The 25,151-nt window shown below is 38.9% G+C and overlaps 1 protein-coding gene across 6 annotated transcripts in view; it reads left to right on the top strand.

The window, feature by feature from the left end:
- The window catches only part of cobl (cordon-bleu WH2 repeat protein), a 153,924-nt gene extending 129,588 nt beyond the window's left edge, over nucleotides 1-24,336 (top strand). For all 6 annotated transcript variants that reach the window (XM_067449209.1, XM_067449210.1, XM_067449213.1 and 3 more), the window contains 6 exons: nucleotides 6,208-6,487; nucleotides 12,444-12,562; nucleotides 15,754-17,498; nucleotides 17,629-17,748; nucleotides 20,309-20,575; nucleotides 22,953-24,336. In XM_067449209.1, the coding sequence (XP_067305310.1) occupies nucleotides 6,208-6,487; nucleotides 12,444-12,562; nucleotides 15,754-17,498; nucleotides 17,629-17,748; nucleotides 20,309-20,575; nucleotides 22,953-23,033 (2,612 nt within the window). In that variant the 3' untranslated portion in view covers nucleotides 23,034-24,336. The remainder of the gene's footprint in view (nucleotides 1-6,207; nucleotides 6,488-12,443; nucleotides 12,563-15,753; nucleotides 17,499-17,628; nucleotides 17,749-20,308; nucleotides 20,576-22,952) is intronic.
- Nucleotides 24,337-25,151: the final 815 nt, after the last annotated feature.

The raw sequence follows: 25,151 nt of genomic DNA, 5'->3' as shown, positions 1-25,151 counted from the left end.
CCCAGGTTGGGACTCTGGAAAGAGCCACAGGCCTCATCCTCCGAGCCCCAAGGAGGAGTCGTACAACCAGATGGTGCCTCCCCAGAGGTCCATCACCTATAGGTGAGTGGAAAGCCCCAATGGCAGCTACGTACACCTTAAGTGTTGATGGGGTAAGCCCGGCGGAGAAGCGATCTTGGAGGAACTCCATCACTGAAGCCTTCGGCTAGTAACCGGGTCCACCTCACGCTCTTTACACCAAGTGGAAACCATATTCCTCTTCCGGCTGTACAGTCTCCTGGTGGAAAGAGCCCTGGAGCTGAGAAGGTCTCCAAGACACCTGCTGACGAGCCCTCTCCTAGGTACTGGGCCCCCTCAGGGGCCAGACTCAGAGGTTCCACAGCTCTGGCCAGGGGCGAAATATGTGCCCCCCGATGAGACAGCAGAACCCTCCTCAGAGGGACCTGCCATGTGCGACCGTCTAGCAGGTTGATGATGTTGGAGAACCACACTCAGGTCGGCCACCGGGGTGCTACTTAGAGAAGGCTGAGCCCTCCAGGTGGACCCGCTCCTGAACTCCCGGGAGCGGAGCAATCGGGGGAATGCATACAGACGCTGCCTCGGGCCACATCTGCCCACCCCCCGGGCTTCAGCCCCTGCCTCAACAGGATGTCTGCTCCCTTGTTTTGGTCCCCGGGGATATACATCACCCTGAGGGATGACAGTTTCCCCTGAGACCACAAGAGGACCTGGTGCGTCAGTCTGCATAGAGGGCGTGACTTCAGGACCCCCTGATGATTCAGATACGATACTAACGTTGTCGGATCGTAACAGGACATGGTGGCTGCGGAGGTCTGGGAAGACTGGATGCTGCTGCCATGAAACCCAACATTCTCTAGAACTGCTTCACAGTGAGGCTGCGGCATAGCTTCCTTCTGGAGACTGCCACCAGTATGGACTCTGGTATACTCTGGATATGCGCGGGGGACAGCTGTGCCCGCATCACCGTGAAGTCCCATACATCTCCCAGGAACTTAGTCCACTGAGAGAGCATCAACATGCTTTCCTTCGTGTTAAGTCTCCTCCCCAAGCACTTTATATGGACCAGAACGACATCTCAATGCCGAACCACCATCTTGTATGACTTGGCCAGAATAAGTCAGTCGTCGATACAATTGAGCACTAATGCCCTGGCATCTCACTGGAGCCAGCGCTGCATCCATGCACTTTGTCAACGTGCAAGGTAAAAGCGCTAGGCCGAAGAGAATAACCCGATATTGGTAAACTTCACCCCCAAAAGTGAACCTCAGGAACTTCCTGTGGGCAGGAAGGATGGAGATGTGGAAATATGCATCTTAGATCCACTGTGACAAACCAGTCCTTGAAACTGGATTTCACTCATGATGGGATAGTGAGCATGTTGAACCTGAATCTCCTCAGAGGACGGTTCAAGTACCTCAGATTTATTAAGGGACGCAACCCCCCCATCCCTTTTGGGAACAATGAAGTAGGCCGTACAAGCCGGACTCCCTGTCTGGCGGAGGGATAAACTTTATGGCCTCCTTTACCATCAGGGAGCCCTCTATGTTCCATAACCTTTCACTGGGCTGGGCACACCACAATCCAGACCACACTGATGAACCTCGGTGGTGGAACACTGTATACGAATGTCAATCAATCAATCAACTTTATTTATATAGCGCTTTTACAATCACGATTGTGTCAAAGCAGCTTCACAGTGTCAAACAGGGTAATATTGCGACAAAATTAGATTTGGCTGTACAGCCGTACTGGAGAAAACAGTGATGTTATCAGCTTATTTTAATTTATCATATAGCGACAATGTTGGCAGATCAGTATTATAGTTTATAGAATTAAATAAGACCTAATTCATATATTTTATTTGTATAATAAGTTGAATAACTTTAATCATATTTTTAGTGTCCCCAACTGAGCAAGCCAAGCCAAAGGCGACAGTGGCAAGGAACCAAAACTCCATCGGGGCGTGATGGAGAAAAATAAACCTTGGGAGAAACCAGACTCAGTCGGGGTGCCAGTTCTCCTCTGGCCTATTAACACACCGTGTAAGATTATTATTCTGGCAACCTTACAGGTCGGAAATCATATTAGATCGGATTATTCAAAATTTTCAGGGTATCACGGAAGAGACAGATTTATTTAGGATGGGGCGTCAATTACACAAGAGTATGAATACATGAAAGATCGGAATTATTGCGCCGAAGACGGGTTTTGAGCATGTCGTGCCAGTGAGGCAAATTCGGAGGAGACACCATTTGACACGGCTCAGCAGACACTCCAGGATGCGTTGGTCATGTCCAGGCAGGTCCACCATCTGATCCGGACAGGGCCCAGATCCGGGATAAACCTCGGGATAAACAGAGAGACTAACATTAGCGTAGATGTCCATCTTTTTATGATGTAACGAGTACATCAGGTGTTATGGGAAGTGTTCCCGGTTCCGGCTGACCTAGTTAATGCAGCCTAACAATCAGTCAATTGAATTGAATAATGAAAGTTAAAAATGTTCTATGTGTATGCCATAGTAAAGAGATGTGTTTTTAGTCTAGATTTAAACTGACAGAGTGTGTCTGCTTCCCGAACAATGCTAGGAAGACTATTCCACAATTTAGGAGCTAAATAGGAAAATGATCGACCGCCTGCAGTTGATTTAGATATTCTAGGTATTATCAACTGGCCAGAGTTTTGAGATCGCAATCGACGTGATGGGGTATAATGCGTTAAGAGCTCGCTTAAGTACCGGGGAGCTAAACTATTTAGTGCTTTGTAAGTAATAAGCAAGATTTTAAAATGTATGTGATGTTTATTAGGGAGCCAGTGCAGTGTTGACAGAACTGGACTAATATGATCATACTTCCTGGTTCTAGTAAGAACTCTAGCTGCTGCATTTTGGACTAGCTGGAGTTTGTTTATTAAGCGAGCAGGGCAACCACCCAGTAGAGCATTACAATAATCTAGCCTTGAGCTCATGAACGCATGTACTAACTGTTCAGCATTTTGCATTGAAAGCATGTGCCGTAATTTAGATATATTTTTAAGATGATAGAATGCGGTTTTACAGATGCTAGAAACGTGGCTTTCAAATGAAAGACTGGTATCAAAGAGCACACCCAGGTTCCTCACTGACGACGAGGGCTTGACAGAGCAGTCATCAAGTGTTAGACAGTATTCTCGGTTACTACTTGTGGAACTTTTCTGTCCAATAATTAAAAATTCAGTTTTATCTGAATTAAGTTGCAGAAAATTACTATTCATCCAATTTTTTATATCAGCTATGCATTCTGTTAATCTTGTGAATTGGTAGGTTTCATCCGGGCGTGAGGAAATATAGAGCTGAGTATCGTCAGCATAACAATGAAAACTAACGCCATGTTTCCTAATGATATCTCCCAGTGGTAGCATATACAGGGTGAAAAGCAACGGTCCTAACACTGAGCCTTGCGGTACCCCATACTGAACTTGTGATCGGTGTGACATCTCTTCATTTACTGCTACAAACTGATAACGGTCAGATAAGTACGATTTAAACCATGCCAAAGCAGTTCCACTAACGCCAACATAATTTTCGATTCTATTCAGAAGAATATTGTGATCGATAGTATCAAATGCAGCGCTAAGATCGAGTAACACTAATAGAGAGATACAACCACGATCAGATGATAAGAGCAAATCATTTGTAACTCTAATTAGAGCAGTCTCAGTGCTATGATACGGTCTAAATCCTGACTGGAAATCCTCACATATACCATTTCTTTCTAAAAAAGAACATAATTGTGAAGACACGGCCTTTTCTAGTATTTTTGATAGAAACGGTAGATTCGAGATTGGCCTGTAATTGACTAATTCTTTAGGATCAAGTTGCGTTTTTTTAATAAGTGGTTTAATTATAGCCAACTTAAAAGTTTTCGGTACATATCCTAATGTCAAAGATGAATTAATGATATTAAGCAGAGGATCTATGACCTCTGGAAGTATCTCTTTTAATAGCCTAGTCGGTATAGGGTCAAGCATACATGTTGTTGATTTTGATGATTTTACAAGTTTAGCCAGTTCTTCTCCTCCTATAGCAGTGAATGAGTGTAATTTTTCCTCAGTGACCCTGCAGTGCTCTGTCTGAAGTGATACTGTAATAGACGGCTGCATGGTTATAATTTTATTCCTAATATTATCAATCTTACTAGTAAAGAAGTTCATAAAGTCATTACTGCTGTGTTGTTTACAAACATCAGAAGCTGAAGCTTTATTTTTTGATAATTTAGCCACTGTATCAAATAAATACTTAGGGTTGTGTTTGTTTTCTTCTAAAAGAGATGAGAAATAAGCAGATCTAGCAGTTTTTATGGCCTTTCTGTATGCAATCATGCTCTCTTTCCACAAATTGCGAAAAACCTCTAGTTTTGTTTTCTTCCAGCTGCGCTCCATTTTTCTGGCTGCTGTTTTAAGGGCCCGAGTGTGCTCGTTGTACCACGGCGTTGGATTATTTGCTTTAATCTTCTTTAAGCGCCGGGGAGCAACTATGTCTAAAGTGCTAGTATGGAGAGAGTCAATAGTTTCGGTTGCAGCATCAAGTTCATCTTGGCTATCTGTAATGCTGAGGAGATGGAACTGATGAGGAAGATTATGTACAAAGCAATCTTTAGTCGCAGCGGTTATCGTCCTGCCATATTTGAAGCGAGGGGATGGCTTTGCAGCCTTAGGTAAATTAAGTATACATGATATTAGGTAATGATCTGAGATGTCATCGCTCTGCTGCAGAATTTTAACAGTATCAACATTTATTCCATGTGACATTATTAGATCTAAAGTATGATTAAGGCGATGAGTGGGTCCTGATACGTGTTGTCTAACTCCAATAGAGTTTAGAATGTCTCTAAGTGCCAATCCCAATGCGTCTTTTTCATTGTCTACGTGGATATTAAAATCCCCAACAATTAGTACTTTATCTACAGCTAATACTAACTCCGATACAAAACCAGCAAATTCTTTGATAAAGTCTGTATTGTGCCCTGGTGGCCTGTATACAGTAGCCAACACAAATGTCAGAAGGGATTTATCATTTACACTACACAGTGTTACATAAAGCACCAAAACTTCAAAGGAATTATATTTGAAACTAGACTTCTGAGTAATACTGAAAATATTATTATAAATTACAGCCACACCTCCCCCTTTACCTTTCAGACGTGGCTCATGTTTGTAACAATAATCTCGGGGGGTGCACTCATTTAAAGTAATGTAATCGTCAGGTTTTAGCCAGGTTTCTGTCAAACACAGCACATCTAAGTTATGATCTATAATCATATCATTGACAACAAGCGTTTTTGGCGAAAGGGATCGAATATTCAGCAACCCAAGCTTTATCAATTGTTCATCCGTATTATATCTGTTGTTTATTTGTTGGACATCAATTACATTTTTACTGTTGAATGGTTTTGATGGTTTTTTGTATTTACTAATTCGGGGAACAGACACAGTCTCTATGTGATAATATCTAGGCGAATGTCGCAACGCTGGCTTCCGCACAGGAATGGAGAACACCGGGTCACTACAGGCAGCCCCCTCGAGAATATCCCGAGCACCCTTATTTTATGAATGTTAATGTTCCGGTTATGCCGTCATCTACTACGTCATGATGCAGCACCAATCTTGGATAGATTTCATTCATGCTTCAGTCGCGTTACGTTGGGGGCATTCCCAGAGTGTCGTCACTTGACAACGCAGTGTGAGTTCCCTCGATAAAGGGAACTTATTTCGGACAGGCTTTGGAGGCAGCTAAATGATCTAGAACAAAACAAAGTGAGCATTGGTGACAACTAAGCAAACATTTAATTACTCAAATATTAATTTCTCACCTAGAAGTTGAGGTAGTTTAAAGTTGCTCAAAAAAACATACATTTATACACAAATAACTACTTAACCACACTTACTAACCACAACTTTCAGATGCAATGATCAGATGAAGGTATCTTAGTAGATAGGATGTGTCTCTATCATTGGTTTCAGACGTGCCTTCTTGCCTTCCTTTCTCTGTATGATGCCTGTGGAGGCAGCATTTTTCAGCTTCTGACCAATAACTCTGGAAGTCTTGATTAGCTTGTTTAACTCTGCAGAGCAGTGGCCATTCAGGACCAGATTTGAGGAACTCTGCATTTTGGCATTAATGACAGTTACGTTTTATCTTCCTTTCAGCCTGGCTGCATTCAGCTCATGAGTCTGTGTCAAAGAGGATGGCAGAGCAGGAAGTGGAAACAGTGTCCATGGCCAGCAGTGAGAGTTTTGCAGACCAGGGCTATGCAGCATCAGAGGGCATGACCGAAGAGTCTGGCCCAGTCTCTCCCTCTGAAAGGATACAATCTGTGTCACCTATGGACATCATGTCTCTAAACAGTGGCTCAGCACTACCTGCAAAGTCCAAAGACTCTTCCAGTGACAGCGATGAGGGCTGTGCGACCTGGGATTCCAGAAAAAGGTATGCACATGTTTACTCTAGTTATAGACCACTGCAACAAACAAAAGCCTCTGCTTCAGGCCTGTTCACACCAACACTACTGTTCATTAAAAAAATTTAGTCTTACAGTTTTACTGTTCAGTCTGATTTTGCAGTGCCACTCTCGGACAGTAGGTGACACTTGTAGAAAAGCAAAATATCCTAAATGCTTGGCCAGTATCTTCATAGTTTAAATGACAAGATATTAGAACACCTCTTTATATATATATATTAGGGGTGTAACGGTTCACAAAATTCACGGTTCGGTTCGATACGATACACTGGTGTCACGGTTCGGTTCGGTACGGTTCGGTATGTTTTAGATACAGCAAAAAGAAAAAATTGGCAGATAAATTACCTTTTTTATTATTTTTTTATTAAAACTAACAAAGTATGATTTCTTTTTTTTACATTGAACAATGATGGAGCTATACTTTACCCATCTTCTATGTAGTTACAGGAATAAGAATTAGCTCTTTACATTAGCGTGTGCGGTGCGTGTTGCAGGAGCCCCACACCCTGTAGTGCTTTCACATAGCCTATGCTGCGTTTGCAGTCCGCAACTGATCCGCTGTTGCACACCACAAACACAGCATTGATTCATTATTTTTTATTTAAAATCCAAAGGTTTTTACTGAACATGCCTCGTCAGAATTCCAATTCTCTTTGTTTACTCTTTAATGGAAGTCAGGTTACGTAGCCTAGCCTACTACATTTAAAAAACATTTTATTAAATTAATTTATTCATATTTATATAGGCTACTTTAGATTTAGCTCACACAAGTGGCAAAACATTTAAACATAGTTTATAGCCTTAAATCACAAACATTTTAAATTAGAAACTTACAATAGTCTATTCAAAAAGACTCGTTTTTCTTTCGTTTTTACAGCCTTTTAAAAGAAATCCTGCAGGTCAAAAAGAACTTTGCTTTTCACCTCCAAGAAAGTACTACGAGTGCTCTCCATTATGGCACTTTTTTTTAACCTAAATGCCAGGTAAGGTGTCGTTTTGTTGCTTTACTTGAGAAAGCCATGTGTTGACTTTGAAACAAGAGTATATTTTAAATGATATGCATCTGTGGTGAAATTACTAGATTTTCGCGTCAGTAGCCTACATGTTTATTTTAATGCGAACAATGTTCTATCACTTTAATGCAGCAACGCAGCGCAGCAAAAAATAGACTCGGTACGAAAACGATCCGTGCACTGCTGCAGACGCAACGCTCCTGGAACGGACACGGACAGCATCCGCGTGCAGTGTAGCTGTCATCCGTTAACATTGGTACTGAAAAAAATACGCACCGCACACGGAGTATGTGTGAAACGGGCGTTAGGTCTCATATCCGCGGCTATAAATGGCCACTCGCCGCGGTGATGTCTTTTGCCATTTGAATAAGTTGGAAATGTCTGTCTAAATGCTGCGGGGATAGTTTGTGGGATAGTTTGTGGCTGTTTCTCCTTTTTATCGTCTTGTTGTCGGCGTAAATGAGATGATTGACATGACATAAATTATTCCCGCTGCTGTACCATCAGCAAATGCGACATACCGTTGTTTTTTAATCCATCGCTCTTGCCAACACCATCGCTTACAAAGAATCCAAAGTTCACCCAAACACCATGCCTGTTGGTTATTGGAGGATCTTCTATTTCTGGTTTGTTAAACGCAATTGCCATTTTGCCACGAGCATTCAGCGCGTAGCCTACTGAGTAAGCGAGCACCTGACTGAGCAGCCTAAAACATATTTGGTGTTTTTTTTTTTCCTTTCACTTCGGCGGTGTCAGGGGCATTGGCTGTTATGTCGTTTCGGTTATTGGGCTACCATGTTGAACGCATATTATTATATTTCACACACTTTTTTATTTTCCAAATCTAATTAATTAGTCCAAGAACCGTTCGGTACATAATGCGTACCGCGTACCGAACCGAAAGCCTCGTACCGAACGGTTCAATACGAATACGCGTATCGTTACACCCCTAATATATATATATATATATATATATATATATATATATATATATATATATATATATATATATATATATATATATATTATTTATTTATAGTTTAAATGACATATATTATTCTACAATATATATATGGTCTGAATAGATACATTAACATCGGTTTTACAATTAATTTGTTTAGCACACCAAATATCACATCAGGTCTTTGTACGTGTATTTCGTTACCCTGAAAAATCCAACTACATCATATTTTTTTGATACTCCAAGATGGTCTACCACTGCAGACATTAAGGATGGGAGAAACAATCGATTCTATAATGCATCATGATTCTCTCTTCAATGATTCTGAAACTCAGAATTTTTAACTGCAGATGCATGATGTCACTCTGTGATGGCACACAGTGTATGCTCTAGAAACAACCAAATTCTGAGCGCTTCCAATTTTACATGGACACACACACAAACCCATGAACCTTCGATATAATAAAAAAAGTTTGAAGAGGGCATTCACGGGCTTCATTCCACAGGAGGGTGTACAACTTTGCTTGATGTTATGGTTACAGTGTGGTATTTCAGCATTTCCCCCTCAAAATGCAAAAAAACCCCAAAGTGAGCATTGGTGACAACTAAGCAAACATTTAATTACTCAAATATTAATTTCTCACCTAGAAGTTGAGGTTGTTTAAAGTTGCTCAAAAACATACATTTATACACAAATTAACTACTTAACCACACTTAATAACCACAACTTTCAGATGCCATGATCAGATGAAGGTATCTTAGTAGATAGGATTACTTACCCTCATGTCGTTCTAAACCTGTAAGACCTTTGTTCATCTTCAGAGAACAAATAAAGATATTTTTGATGAAATCTGAGAACTCTCAGACCTCTCTGTAGACAGCTATTTAATTAACACTTTCAAGGCCCAGAAAGGTAGTAAAACATTGTTAAAGTTGTCCATGCGACCAGTGGTTCAACCTTAATTTTATGAAGTGACAAGAATACTTTGTGTGCGCAAAAGCAAACAAAAATAATGACTTTATTCTACAATTTAATTCTAGTCTGTCAGTCTCCTACGCAGTTTATGTTGTAAACAGTGCAGCACATTCGAGTTTTACGGCAGCCGATGCTGTTCACGTGAGCACCACAACGGATGGGTGTTACAACTGCAGTTTATTTACAACGTAAGCTGCATAGGAGACACAAGCTAGAACTAAATCGTTGAATAAAGTCGTTATTTTTGCTTGTTTTTGTGCACAAAAAGTATTGTCGTAACTTCATAAAACGTAGGCTAAACCACTGGGGTCACATGGTCTATTTTAACAATATTTTTACTAGCTTTCTGGGCCTTTGAAAGTGTTTATTACAAACCTGATTCCAAAAAAAAAGTTGGGACGCTGTACAAATTGTAAATAAAAAAGGAATGCAGGAATTAACAAATCTTCATTCACAATTGAATATAGATAACATATAAAATGTTGAAAGTGAGACATTTTGAAATGTCATGCCATATATTGGTATTGGCTCATTTTGGATTTCATGAGAACCACACATTCCAAAAAGGTTGGAACATGTAGCAATAAGTGGACAAAAAAATGTAAAAGGTATATAAGTACTGCTTATAGTACTTATATATAGAACAGAGAACCAATTTACAACTTATTAGGTGAATTGGCGAATCACCAATTCCCCGAATGCTGCTGCAAAAGTTTGTCGTGCAATATCAGAAAGGAGTTTCTCAGAGAAAAATTGCAAAGAGTTTGAAGTTATCATCATCTACAGTGCCTTTTATCATCCAAAGATTCAGAGAATCTGGAACAATCTCTGTGCCTAAGGATCAAGGCCGGAAAACTATACTGGATGCCTGTGATCTTCGTACCCTTAGACGGCACTGCATCACATACAGGAATGATACTGTAATGGAAATCACAACATGGGCTCTGGAATACTTCCAGAAAATGTGTGTTGGTGAACACAATTCACTGTTGTATGCTATTGCCGGCTAAAACTCTATTGGTCAAAAAATAATCCATATCTAAACATGATCCAGAAGCGCAGGCGTTTTCTCTAGGCTAAGGCTCATTTTTTGACTGTGGCAAAGTGTAAAACTGTTCTGTGGTCAGACAAATTAAAAATTTAAGTTCTTTTTGGAAAACTGGGACGCCATATCATCCGGACTAAAGAGGACAAGGACAACCCAAGTTGTTATCAGAACAACTGTATTCTAGAACAACATATGCTCCCATCCAGACTTCGTCTCTTTCAGGGAAGACCTGACATTTTCCAACACGACAATGTCAGACCACATACTGCATCAGTTACAACACCATGGCTGCGTAGAAGAAGGATCCAGGTACTGAAATGGCCAGCCTGCAGTCCAGATAGTCCACCCATAGAAAACATTTGGCGTGTAATAGAGAGGAAGATGCGGCAAAGAAAACCTAAGACAGTTGAGCAATCCAAAGCCTGTATTAGACAAGAATGGACAGCATTCCTATTCCTTAACTTGCACAACTTGTCTCCTCAGTCCCCAGACGTTTGCAGACTGTTATAAAAAGAGGGGATCCACGAAGTGGTAAAATGGCCTTGTCCAACTTTTTTGAGATGTGTTGATGCCATGAAATTTAAAATCAACTTATTTTAATTTAAAATTATACATTTTCTCAGTTTAAACATTTGATATGTCATCTATGTTGTATTCTGAATAAAACATTAAAATGAAAAAAATTCTGTTTGTATTCACAATTTGTACAGTGTCCCAACTTTTTTGGAATCAGGTTTATATGTTGCTATCGATAGAGGGATCAGAGAACTCAGATTTCATCAAAAAATATCTTAATTTGTGTTATGAAGATGAACTAAGTCCTTGCGTGTTTTTGGAATGATATGAGGGTGAGTAAATAAAGATAGAATTTTCCTTTTTGGGTGAACTATCCCTTTAAGCTGGTTGTAGCTGGATTCTCTAGGAATTGGTATAAAAACAATGAAGTTGAAGGAAACATGGCTCTGAAATATTTTACCCACATATTTGAGTTGGATTTGAAATGGTTTTTATTGCTGTTTCAGATATTTTACATTTAAACAACAAATATAATCATATTCACCACATCTGATCTACCAAACATTGTCTGAACTCCATAAGATCAATAAATTCATTGGGCTTTTATTTATCTGCTGGACAAGAAGCAAAAGCTCTCTCAGGCAGAGTGGAGACAGAGCAAAGGATTTATCTCTCTCTCTGTTTACCACCATCAATTCATTCCCACAGTTTAGCCAGTCTCACGTTTATCCTTTTCCAGCCAGCCAGTGTTCCTTCAGGGCTGACTGAGGAGTCTGGCTTTTTAAAACTTTGCTTTATGAAGCTGAAAGTGCTGACTCTTCCAGATGTATGTCTATGGATTCTCCGCCAAAGCCTGCAGCCTCACCTCAAGATCCTCGTTCCGGCTCTGTCTCCACTATGGGACTCCATACTGTCTTCTCACACTTTTCTTTTTCCAGGAAAGGACTATTAGTTTTTCCACTCAGTCATCTGTAAATCAGCCTTTTCCAAGGGTGTTAAAACACATTTTTCTAGGCTTGTGTTCTCATCTTCACACCTCACCCAATTGTTTTGCAGTGCCTAGTGAATGTATTTAAAGAATGGGACTGTTTTTTTGCTAAGTGCAAAGAGAGCTTAGGAGTTGGGTTTGGAATAAAGAGTTGAGTAAAAAAACTGGTGGAATCCTTATTGTTGATCAAAACCTAAATGAACACAGGATGAAGAGTTCCACCTCCCATCTAATATTATAGATCTTATAATGTAATGTCATGTATGTTATTGTGTTAATTTATGTGTTATTTTCATCCAGTTGATATTGAACACTCAAATCTCGTATGTGAGAATGTGTTGGTCCACTAAAGGCACAAAATAACTTATTACACATGCTTGTTACAAATACACAACTAGCTAAAATTATTTGTTGATTTTTCAGTAGTGGAAATGTTCAGCGAAGACAGCAGTCAATCAACAGAAAAAATGGATATGAAGAAGATCAAGAGATTACTGCAGAGATACAACTCACCCTGGCCAATCTAGATGCAAATCTGGCAGGTAAATTACTCATGGATAAAATGTGCTTCCTCATTAATACTTTAAAGGGTCATGAAATCCCCTGTTAGTTTTCTCCATAGCTTTGAAAAATACTACAAAATTGGATGTGGTAAGCTGTGGAGTGGAGAGTGAATACAGGCAACACAACAGCGTCCTCAGATTTATTTCACTCTCATAGAGTTAAGACTCCCACAAATGCATGCTGCAATTCATCATTACATGCAACAAAATTAACAAATATACAGCCATAATTTAATGCACAAATAAATGCACAGCTGTTTACATTTGCACTTTGTATTAAAGTTTCATGAATAATTATGAGATACTGGTCATTTATACTCACCTAAAGGATTATTAGGAACACCTGTTCAGTTTCTCATTGAAGGTGAGGTAAGTCTTATTTCAAAACCGTTTTAGAAAAAGTACACGGGCCGAGTGTAATAACAAACTTGTAGCCAATCAGCTGGTAAGGGGCGTGTCTATTATTGACGGTGAGAAGACAGGTCAGTGCATGTCATTATTCAAAACACACGAGTCACACATGACGGACATTAGCCGAGAACTAGCCTAATATATGCTGCTTGACTATGCTCGTGTGTCATGTTCACTTGTTTGTCCATTTGCGATCGTATTGTGTCTCACTTCAGCGATGATAAAGACCCGTTCATTTCCACACCGTATGGAGTATCTAAATCTCCTCACTGTGTGCTTCAAGCATCAGCTCACACAATGTCTCCGACAAGTAAGAAACTATACTCCTAATATATGTTTGCTTACTCTTTTCATGATCTATATAACCCTTATCCAGTCATAATTGTAATATGTCGTTAGTTGGACTGTGTGCTTGTGTACTATCGAGTTGTTCATGAGAACGGTTTGTGTGTGTTTTTGTGATTGCTGTAACTCTAATCTTGTCATAATTGTAATATGTTCGTTAGTTGGACTGTCTTGCTCTTGTATTATCGAGTTGTTCACAAGAACGGTTTGTGTTTTTGTGATAGAAGGGATTACTTTTTTATTGAATATTCGCCCTGGATTAGATACACAGAGATTCTGCCATAGCCGTTGATGCCTCTGGGTTTACGTATGTGTGGGGCAGCGCTATCAAAATAGGGCAATAGGGGCGAGACCCTTTTGGGGGTAGGGGCGTGTTTGTTTTGGTGATTTGAAATACCAACAACTGTTACTAGATAGCACTTACCCCACCTTTAATGCAATTATCTAATCAACCAATCACATGGCAGTTGCTTCAGTGCATTAAGGAAATAGGAAAAAGAGGCTACAATTTGTATGAGCTCACAAAAATTGGACAGTTGAGTCTCGATTTCTGTTGAGACTTTCAATTGGTAGAATCAGAATTTGGCGTAAACAGAATGAGAACATGGATCCATCATACCTTGTTACCACTGTGCAAGCAGGGGTGGTGGTGTAATGGTGTGGGGATGTTTTCTTGGCAAACTTTAAGCCCCCTAGTGCCAATTGGGCATCATTTAAATGCCATGGCCTACCTGAGCATTGTTTCTGACCATGTCCATTCTTTTATGACAACCATCCTCTGATGGCTACTTCCAGCAAGATAATGCACCATAGAGCAAGATAACGTCACATAGCTTGAATCATTTCAAATTGGTTTCTTGAACATGACAATGAGTTCACTGTACTAAAATGGTCCCCACAGTCACCAGATCTCAACCCAATAGAGAATCTTTGGGATGTGGTGGAACGGGAGCTTTGTGCCCTGGATGTGCATCCCACAAATCTCCATCAACTGCAAGATGCTATCCTATTAGAGGTCTGCACAGGCTTTAAACTGACAGTATAAAAGATCGTATAAAAGCCACAAGAGAAAGAGGACTGAGGGAGAGAGAAGCTGAGGACTCATGTGTTTTCACTGAATGCTCTGGAGAGATGTGGGGAAACTGTGGATTGTATGAATTGAGTTTATTATAATGCTGTGAGTGCTATGCATATGCTATGCTTTGAAGTTGAAGAAACTAAATAAAACACACAAGTCTAAGCAGTCTTCCTCCTTTTTTTATAAACATTGTTATTTAAATATTGTTTGCAACTGTAAACAAATACATCTACAAACGCAGTGGTTGGACAGGTGTAATGGTTTCTCTGAAACTCAAACTTTAAACTTCAAAAAGTTTTCGCATTGTTGCTAAACTATTTGCACAAATATATCCTTCTCAGTACATGTTATGAAGGAAGAGAACGGCATCAACAGTTGATCTTAATTCTTCCAGAATGCAACTTTACCTGGATCATTGCATGGAACTGTGATAAGTTTTCCCCATAGGTTTTCCATCAGTCATTTTTTGCGTTATTCATGGTAATGTTTGCTTTCTGTCGTCTGCTGTGCTGTGACCGGAATAGTGCACGAGCGCTTAGGTTTTGTGATATAAATGATATAGTAATAATTATATATATATATACACACACTCACACTCAGTGTGTATGTGTGAGTGCGTGCATGTTTAATCTGCACATGTGCTTTCTCTCTCGCGTGCTTGGTCACAACACAGCAAGCAGGCAATTTATTGAAATAAATCAAATTAAAAAAATTAAAATATAAAATTAAATAAATGTATTTATTTATATAGCCGATTTATTTTTTATTAGTTACAAAACCGAGCCCGACCAGAACCCATGGCTGTACATTGAACATTAGCCTGAACCCGACCTGAAACCCACAAGTTTTTTGGGACCGCTAAAGGAGAGCAGAACTCTATCCTATCAATAATGGGCCAACATTTCTAAAGAATGCTTTCAGCACCTTGTTGAATCAATGCCACGTAGAATTAAGGCAGTTCTGAAGGCGAAAGGGGATCAAACACAGTATTAGTATGGTTTTCCTAATAATCCTTTAGGTGAGTGTACTGTATGTACTATCGGTGTAATAAAACGTCACATCTTATGTTAATAAAATTAAAATTTGAAACCAAAACTGTTGCAAGCTTAAAACAAACCACTTTTCTCGTAGATGGATACTAAAGTTGACTTTGAATGTACTTTGGTGTTTCATGATCCTTTAAAATTGTCCTATTTTCTTCTTCCAGTTATCCATTCTGTGAATTACTAGGAAATACTTTAGGTAAACATGTTTCCTGGCGGTTTAGCTGCCATACCATGAACACTGTTATGAATGACTATAATAATTTATTTACTGTGTTTTCCTTGCATTTTAGACATTAATCTCTCAGGAGGAGCATCTGTGTTTGTGGATGATGAAATACCTGTGTCCATTGTTGACATGGACATTCCAGTAACAAGCATTGATGAAGTTCTTGATGATGACCGGTTCATCATGAGCGAGAATGAGGCAGAATTATTGAGCAGCTCGCAAAACATCACAATACAGTCATGTACACCATGTGAAGCCATCCAAAACAAAAACAACAATGCCTGCCTGACAGAGGAGAAATACAGAAGTCCATCTCCTGACATAGAGAAGCAGTCAGAAGAGACTACACTCAAAGTTATTGAGAAAACACTAAGTCCATCTTTAATCAATGAAAAGTTGTCACAAGACACTAAGCGCATAGACAATCTGGAACAGAAGGCAGTCTTCAGCTCAGAGACTAAGAGTAAAGCTGAAACTGAAGAACTAAAAAGTCAGAAAAATGTTGTGCAACTTGCTGTTCAAACCGTTCAAAAGGTTCCTGTCGAGAGACTAAAACCTATGGTGCAGAGGTTCAGTTCAGAGACTGCTTATGAGGACAGGGCACCTATTACCAGAGTCTTGACAACTCAGGGTAAGATCACCCAAAGTTCTCTCTCTCGATTTGGGATGAAAACCTTCACAGTCATCCCTCCAAAACCGGCTGTGTCCCAGACCAAGCCTACAGGCTCTCTAGTCCTAGGTGCCATTAAGATTGATGAACAGGGCAACATGGTTACAGGGAAACAGATTTCCAGTGGCCCAGTAAAAAATGGCAATCCTGTTGTGGATTCTAGTGAAGAAAAATCCCCATTGGACAAAGCCAAAGCCTTTTGGAGCACTGCAGATAAACAAGACCAATCAACTGCGACCAACCAAGGACCCATAATAAACAATAGAGATACTGATGTGTTCAAACCCTTTATTGTGTCTGGAGTTTCTAAGCTTTCACTGAAAACTCTTCCTGAGGAAACACACAAAGAGGTCATTATATTGGAAAGGAAGCCCATATCTGTAGTGGCAAGTAAGCCTTCATTCCCAGAACCTGCAGAGAATCACTCTTTTACGGCTGAAAGGCGTGATCTCTCTTTTCTTATACCCCCCAGAAGAACCTCCAGCCAATACGTAGCTTCTGCCATTGCTAAAAACAATAGCATTCCCAATACTAAAGTAGTTATCATGCAGACGCCATCAGAGCCCACTGTTGGTGTCAAAAAACCTGTCAATCAACTGTTTAATAATGAGGTTAGACCTACAAACATACACAAACCTGCTACCACTTTAAAACCCACTGAAAATTCTGTGCCCTCGTTTGGACATCCTAAATGCCTGCAAAGTTACCCCAGTCACGTTGCAGAAAAGCAGACAAGTTCTGAGAGGATAAACAGTATTGATAAAGGCAGTCTGGATGGGGAAGACAGAAACAAATCTCAGGACTCACTTTCCTTAAACAACAAAATCCCACCCTCAACACATGTGTCTGCTTACATTAAACACATGGAATCTTCCTCTGAAGAAGCCACATCAATCAATAAGTTCCCAGACACCACCTCTACTCGAATGACGCCAACAGACACCACACGTCCACCACTTACAAAGAAGCCAGAGTTACACAAATCTGAGATTCCGTCTGATCCAGACCAGGCTAATATGTTTGGACCCGTTAAGAAGTTCAAGCCTGTACATTTTAAGCCCGTCCAAAAGGAAACTTCTATCCATAGCTCTCTAATGGAGGCCATTCAGTCTGGAGAGGGCATTGAACGCCTCAAAAAGGTAAACTGTGAGTCACAGCATGGACATATATTTATCAGCTTTCTGGGCCATTCTCTTATGCTGGGATTCTAAAAAACAATTTTATTGTAGTAAAACATATTTGTATTATATTGCTTTTTGTATTGTCCAGGTATCTGACATGTCTACCAGCTGCACAGTTAAGAAGCCATCTTACAATGATGCAGAGAATGAGCATTCTGCACTTCTTTCAGCAATAAGAGCCCCAAGCAACTCTGCCAGACTGAAGAAGGTAAGCTAAATATAAGTAAGACTTAAAGGTGCACTATGCAACTTTCCGTCCACTGGAGGGCGCCTATTCAAAACAAATGTGTAGTTTGATGACGCAAAGTTTGAGCGCAGCATCTTGGGACATGTGGTCTTCACCTCACAGCCGGTGGAAAATAGGACTCGGGCAGAAATCACGTTCATGCATGCGGTTATTAACGTTACTGTAGTATGAAGCAGAGCAGGGCAGAGTGTCATGGAGCTGAGTACGGCCGCTGGAGAGATTGTTAAACAAATACCCACCTCGCGAACACCGGGGCTTTTATTATGACGGGACGGAAAACAGTCGCCGGGCGCCTGCTCTGATCCGCTCTTCCGGTTATGATTATGAGGTAATGCAGCTCTGTTTATCATATTAGATACATTTAAGTTTGTTGAAAATTATGTTATGACGTTACTCCGTGCGTTAACTTGTTCACACTGCTAAGAGTAAAGCCCTCCTGGCAAATAAAAGCCGAAACCGAGGGTAGCGCAGATTAGGCATGTGCCGATATCAATTTTTCATGTTGCGATTAATTGCTGACGTTTTATCACGATATACGATATTATCACGATATTGAAATAAGTTGCAAAAAAAAGTGTTGCCATAGCATAATAGCTTTAGGAACTATATTATAGTATAACTGAATGTTTACATACAATAATGCACCAAAAATATATACAGCTCTGGGGGAAAAATGAAGAGAAATCAATGTTAAGTGGTCTCTTGATTTTTTTCAGAGCTGTAAAAGTACAATTTTCAAACAGATTAAAGTGCAAAAGAATTAGGCTATAAAGAACAACAGGTAACAACAAATTACAATAAGGTCTCAATATTTAATGCATTAAATAAGACTGAGCAATAGCAACATTTGGTACAGAAAGTATAATGTTTTTGGTAATGTTAGTTAAGAAATACTGATCATTGTTAGTTTTATCTTAGAACATTAAAAAAGTTATTTTGATTTTAATGTTATTAAACAGTAACTAAGAAATTAACATTACTTAGAATAATTAATTCTTTATAAGTATTTTTCATTTTCAGTTTAGTAATAATGAATTAACATGTTAACTAATGAAGTCGTATGTCTCAAAGTTTTACTGAACAATAACAAATAATTAGAACCGTTCTAATTATTAGGGCATGTTGTAGTCCAGATTAAAACATAAAAATGTTTAAGCTTGAAAATAAATAGCCTATTAAGTCTTTAAGTATTAAGTATTAGGTGCTGTGATGAACATTGAGATAAAAACGAATGGCTGTTTTAAAAACTCCTTCACTAGCGCTAATGCTTTTGTTTGCGGGGTTTCCGGGGTAACCGCTGCATTCTGCCATTCCATCAGCGCCCTCTGCTGTCACTGAGCGGCACTTCAGCAGAGCGTCTCCTTCACCCGTTCAGTCATGTGCAAACGCACGTTGGGCTTGTTTACATCTGAGCGCGTGTGCCTTTGACGCAGAACAGCGGTGTTGAGCATTTTTACGGTTGATGGGCAAAGTATTCTTGAATGCATTATAAAAAAATATATATTAATTGTTAATAAATTATTATTTACGATATTTTAAAGTGCCCACGATAACAATATCGTGCATATTCATTATCGTGATAAATCGCATTATCGAAAATCGGCACATGTCTAGCGCAGATATGACGCAATTGACAGGCGACTTCCTCAGACGCGATGCTGAAACGTCCCGGTCCTCAGTTAAAATAGCAATTTTCTCACAATTTACAAATAGTTAGAAACATTTGGGATATTGTAAGAACTCAACTGAACAAAATATATAACACTGGTCTAGTGGTTTTTGGATATTTTACTGCAAAAATACTACATAGTGCAACTTTAAGGTACAGTCACACTAGCAAGATTTAATGGGCAAAAAAGGTCCGTTGTTAATAGTGTGGTGATGCATTAAATATAGAAGTCACTTTCAAACTAAAAAGCTGTCTGTTGGTCAACATGGCAGATTTGGTGACCACTGATTTCTACTGGAATGATTATGTTTCACCCTTTAATTTAAGAAACAGTCCATACCCTTACATGACTTGCAGTGTTGCAGCGCAGGCACATCAGCAAAATTTCAAAACTAAGCAGCTTTCTGTTGCGTGATCATCTTGGCTCCAATGTGAAGTTATCTGTGAAGTTCTCATATAAAGATAACTAAAGATTAATATTTCTGAACTTTTACATGACAAACAATCTCAAATTTGCACAGGGATATTTCTCTGCCACTGAAAATCCATCAGCAGAATTTTTTTTTTATTGTATAGATTCCTATTAAGATTCCTATGATTTTGTCCACAATCACATTTTTGTCAAATTATGTGGAGCAAAGGTTAATGGTCATGCCTTTTCATATCACACAGCTTCATTGATGGGTCACCAATAACTGTGATGCAACATTATAACCCTTTGGAAGATGTATGGAGAGTTTGTTTGATGAACAATGTTGTTTGTTCATTTTTCAAACAACAAAACTGATTTGCATGCAGCCTGGTTGTGATTGTCAGTTAATTATAAATGCCCTGTTATTGTTGTGCTTCTAGACCAAATCAGGAGCATCTAAGGAGTTGGAGCAGCTCAGGAAGGTTGAGGAGAACAGAAATGTCCAGAGAGATGTTATCTCACCTCCTCCCACTTCTCCTCTTGCTTTTGTGCCACCCCCACCTCCAGCTTTCTGTCCTCCACCACCTCCCCCTTTAGCTCCAGCCAAGCCCCCTCTAGTGCTGCCTGCTGGAGGAAACCCAGAGGCGGCCCGAGAGGCTCTTCTGGATGCCATTCGCTCAGGCTCTGGTGCTCAACGACTGAGGAAGGTAAGAGGATTGTAATTGCCCACACTTATCAGATTTGAGTTGGATTAACTACATTTGGGGCCAGATTTACTAAAAGCTTACGCCAGCAAAAACCTTTTAGGCATTAAAAAAATACTCTCAAAATCTACTAAAAACATGAAGTGAAAAATTAGCAGTGAAAATGCGTGGACAGTTATTTTTTTGCTGCTGACCTTGTTAAATGTATGGGAGGAAAGCATTTAAATGAATCACGCAAGGTGATTTACTTAGGTTTGCGTTTGTCAATTTACTACAGTTCACCTAGTACACAATAGCGACAGTGCTGGTGAATGGGACAGAAGGACGGGGCTCGAATACAAGACTCTAACAGAGCATTATGATTGGCTTACAGCAAACTTCTTTCGTCAGCGCTGTTCATTCTTCACACATAGCATAATACCGGTAATTTACTAATAATCAGTGATGCCAGTAACGCGTTACATAGTAACACGTTACTCTAATCTGACTACTTTTTTCCAGTAACGAGTAATCTAACGCGTTACTATTTCCAAACCAGTAATCAGATTAAAGTTACTTATTCAAGTCACTGTGAGTTACTATTTTAGTCATTTTCCTTAGTAAAAATTCTCAGCCCGAATCCGGCTGGAGCCCGTGTTTTTTTATTTATTTATTTATTTAATTTTTTTACATTGTTGCAGCCATTAAAATAGTTCAGTTTTGTTTTTAATGTCAAAGTAGTTATATTTTGTTTCGTTTCTTTATTAACCTAATTTAGAAAAACGTTCAGAGCAATTTTTTGTTTGTTAAATTAAAGTTTATATAGGCAGTTTAGCTCAATAAGACAATTCAAGAGTTGGTTTGAGAGACTAAATTGATTAAACATGCGGTTAACTCACTGGGTCGTCACATAAAAAAATTAAAACTTTAATTTAACAAACAAAAAATTGCTCTAAACATTTTTCTAAATGAACTTAATAAAGAAACGAAACGAAATATAACTACTCTGACATCAAAAACAAAGTAGGCTAGTTATTATACCACCACAAAGGCATTTTTGACGAGCTGAGGCAGGCTGATAGGCTATCCTACTGCTCGCAACGGCGCTCAATCTAAACACAAACAAAAAAAGTACATGCAGGTTGTCTTATAGCCTACCTTACACTTCAGCAAAATTAATATAAATCCGATCTTCAATTCCCGCGGTATATGCTCATTTAACGGAGTTCACATCAAAGCAAAAGATTCTAGCATTTTATTCAGCAGCCCATTTCAAATTCAAAGATCGCAATATGAGAGAGAGCGACCTAAGCACTGGTAAGATCATGCAGTCTCATTAATTTATACTGAAGATGATTGTGTTTTGTGTGACTTATTCTAAAGTTTCATTTACGGCCATTTGCGTTGGCTTGCTTTACTCTTTGCAGCGATGTTGCAGTAGCACCATCATATCTATCTGACTACAACATAACACGCTCTCACACATTTATTTTTTAATTATTTGCCAGGAGTAAAATTTATACATGTGGTTTAAACAACCAGATACATTTACATTTGTCTGGTTTCGTCTGAAATGCTTTCATGCACCTTCTGAATTGGTTTGTTTGAGTGATCGGAATTAAATACGTCTCGAAAGACTCTCGGAAGGCATTTAGGCCTACTCCTGGTCATTTCGCAATCAGATAGATACCTGGTCAGAGAAAATGAATGAAGGAACCATTTGAAAAAAGGCCATAACTCTAGCAGCTGCACTGAAGAAACGGTCTCTTTAACCCTGCGCGAGCCATATCTTGACAGTGGCGCAAGCTATCATGGTCTCATGTTGTTTCCAACAGCACAGCACATCTCATTGTTCCTTTTAATTATTAAAATAAATATAAAACGAAGGAGAAGCCTAAAAAAGGGGCGTAAAAAAGTCGGGGCCGTCAGGCTCGGGCATAAATGCAGGGCTCTGGTCAGGATACATTGTTGACGTAACTGTTAAAAATGCACTTCCAATAAAGTGTGTTGCCAAAAACGGTTGTCATTTCTATGTTGAGGCGGCAGGGGTGTTGTCGGTAACTGCTGAATGTAACTAATAAAGTAACTTGTAATCTAACTTAGTTACTTTTAAAATCAAGTAATCTGTAAAGTAACTAAGTTACTTTTTAAAGGAGTAATCAGTAATCAGATTACTTTTTCAAAGTAACTGTGGCAACACTGCTAATAATGTTATCTTATCACCTCTCATACTGGAAAAATGCTAGAACTGATTTAACTGTATTTTTCCTGTTAACACATGATCTCTAACCGTAATTTACCAGTAAAGACTATATGTGTAAAAGAGGCTAATGGCAACACATTTGGAAACGGTATTTGTCTCTTGAATAAATGGCACAAATTAAGACTTTACATTTTGCAGGTCCCTGTCACACAGACCAGACGGCAAGTGAATGGGAGACTTGGCACCATTCAGGCAACATCACTTCCTTATGGACACTGAATCACTTCACTCCATCACTGCTTGGGTTTCAGGAACAGCCAAATCTGGTGTTTTAGCATTATCTGCTACGACATTTTGCATAAATGTTAACACAATCATCACAGCCTTCTTTATTTATAGTGATATGCTGCTTCACATCCGTGCCAATACTAATTTGCTTAGTTTCAGGTAGATAAAGTCCTGCTACTGGCGTGTAATGTTCACATTTGAAGCTCTTTGCTAATGCTGCTTGAAATTTGATAATGTTTTTTTTTTTTTTTTCATACATGTCTGCCTGACTTCTATATTTCTATCAGTATTATACCTGAATATATTATACAGGTATTTGCTGTTGCAACAGTATAAGGTGGTGGGCTGCAATTGAATCCACCTGCCAATCAGAACAGTCTTTGGCAATATGCTTATACTTTTTTAAAGGAACACTAGGTGGTAAAATGGAAAACACTGAGAGATTTTTATTTATTTAATTGTTATTATAAAGGTGTTTCTTTAAATGTTTTATTGTTATTTTCAAAATATTTACAGAACGATCATTCTGGAATGACCATTCTACTATCTTATTTCCATTAGAAAAGTGGACTATTGACAATGGACAATTGTAGATACACATGCCGTATATTTGACCAATACTAATGCACTTTTTATTTTTACTGATTATTTTGAAAACACTTATAGAGACTGTATGATTAAACATAATGTAATCGATACCTTTTCACCAAACTGCTGAACAACAGTTATGTAGAGCTGTCATGGTGCTTCAGCTTTAATTTATTTAATTGGAAAAATCATACACTACTACATTTAGAGTAAATTGTTTAATATATTTACATAATTATTTGTATGTTGTTCTTATTTACCAATATTTGAGAGACCTGTACGGTTGTAAACTGGTACTAATATAGTTAATGGGATAGTTCACCCAAAACATGTAATTATGTCATGATTTAGTCACACTCAATTTGTTCCAAACCTTTATGAATTTCTTTCTTCTGCTGAACACAAAGATATTTGGAAGAATATTTGAAACTAAGCAGATGTTGGCAGCCATTGAAAACCACAGTGAGGGAAAAAGTACTATGGTAGTCAATGGCTGCCGAAATCGGCTTGGATTTTCATTAGCATGACTAAATGATGACAGAATTTTTTTTGGGTGAACTATCCCTTTAATTTTAAATCTGACACTAAAGCATTAGTGTAATGAAAGAGTTTTTTTAAAGAATGCTTTTGTAATTTACTTTTTTTTTGGATTGCAGCACAAACTGAATCAAAGTTGTACATCAATAAATTGTTGATTCAATACTTATTTCCTTTTACATTGCTTGCAGGGTTATTTTGAACAATGATGAATTGTATGTATAACTTAAAGGAGATGCTAGCCAGACTTTTTCATAAACGGATTAATAATGTTGTGTCTGGAATCTGTGAACTTCATATTTTGGTTTAATCTAGATGCCATAGGCAATTTAAATGTATTCAGATTGGACATTGGTATTTGATTTTGTATTTTACAGTGTTATGTTACGTTTAAATTTTTTAAACAACTTGGCAGCATATAGGACAACATTTTAAAGCATTAATATATGTTTTTGAAGGTTCATGTCCTGTCAGGAAAAACTGGCTTGTCATGCAAGAATTCATACCTCATTCACCACATCTCTGTTTATCACTCAACTTGTTCATCTTGTTCTCCAGCTGTCTTTGATAATGGTTCTGACATATGTTTGGACAATCACCATGGAACTGTTGTATTCGCCATATGATGAACAAAACTGTGACAAAACGGCTTTCTTAGACAGCCCTTACTGGCTTGGTAGCTTAAGGACACAACTGATAATGGTGAGCAACTTTCCTTTGAGGCTGATTGAAATGATAAGCTTTAGCTACAAAACAGTTGGATGAGGTCTTCACGGTTTCACCCAAGAATTTTCCTAACCATTGAAATCACAGTGGTTCCCACGATTAAGACATTCAGTTCTCAGGAAAGTCATGGAAATTTACTGGCCGACAGGTGTGGAAATCCTGGGATCTCTAAACGTGTTTTGCAAGATATGTCCAACATATGTTCCTGTAATGATATTGATTCTACAACATTTTTTAGTGCTCCAAAGGCCTGTAAAT

This window comes from Pseudorasbora parva, chromosome 7, assembly GCF_024679245.1.
Source record: "Pseudorasbora parva isolate DD20220531a chromosome 7, ASM2467924v1, whole genome shotgun sequence".
Classification (NCBI taxonomy): domain Eukaryota; kingdom Metazoa; phylum Chordata; class Actinopteri; order Cypriniformes; family Gobionidae; genus Pseudorasbora; species Pseudorasbora parva.
Note: the sequence above shows the minus strand (reverse complement) of the source record. Positions and strands in the feature narration are given on the sequence as shown.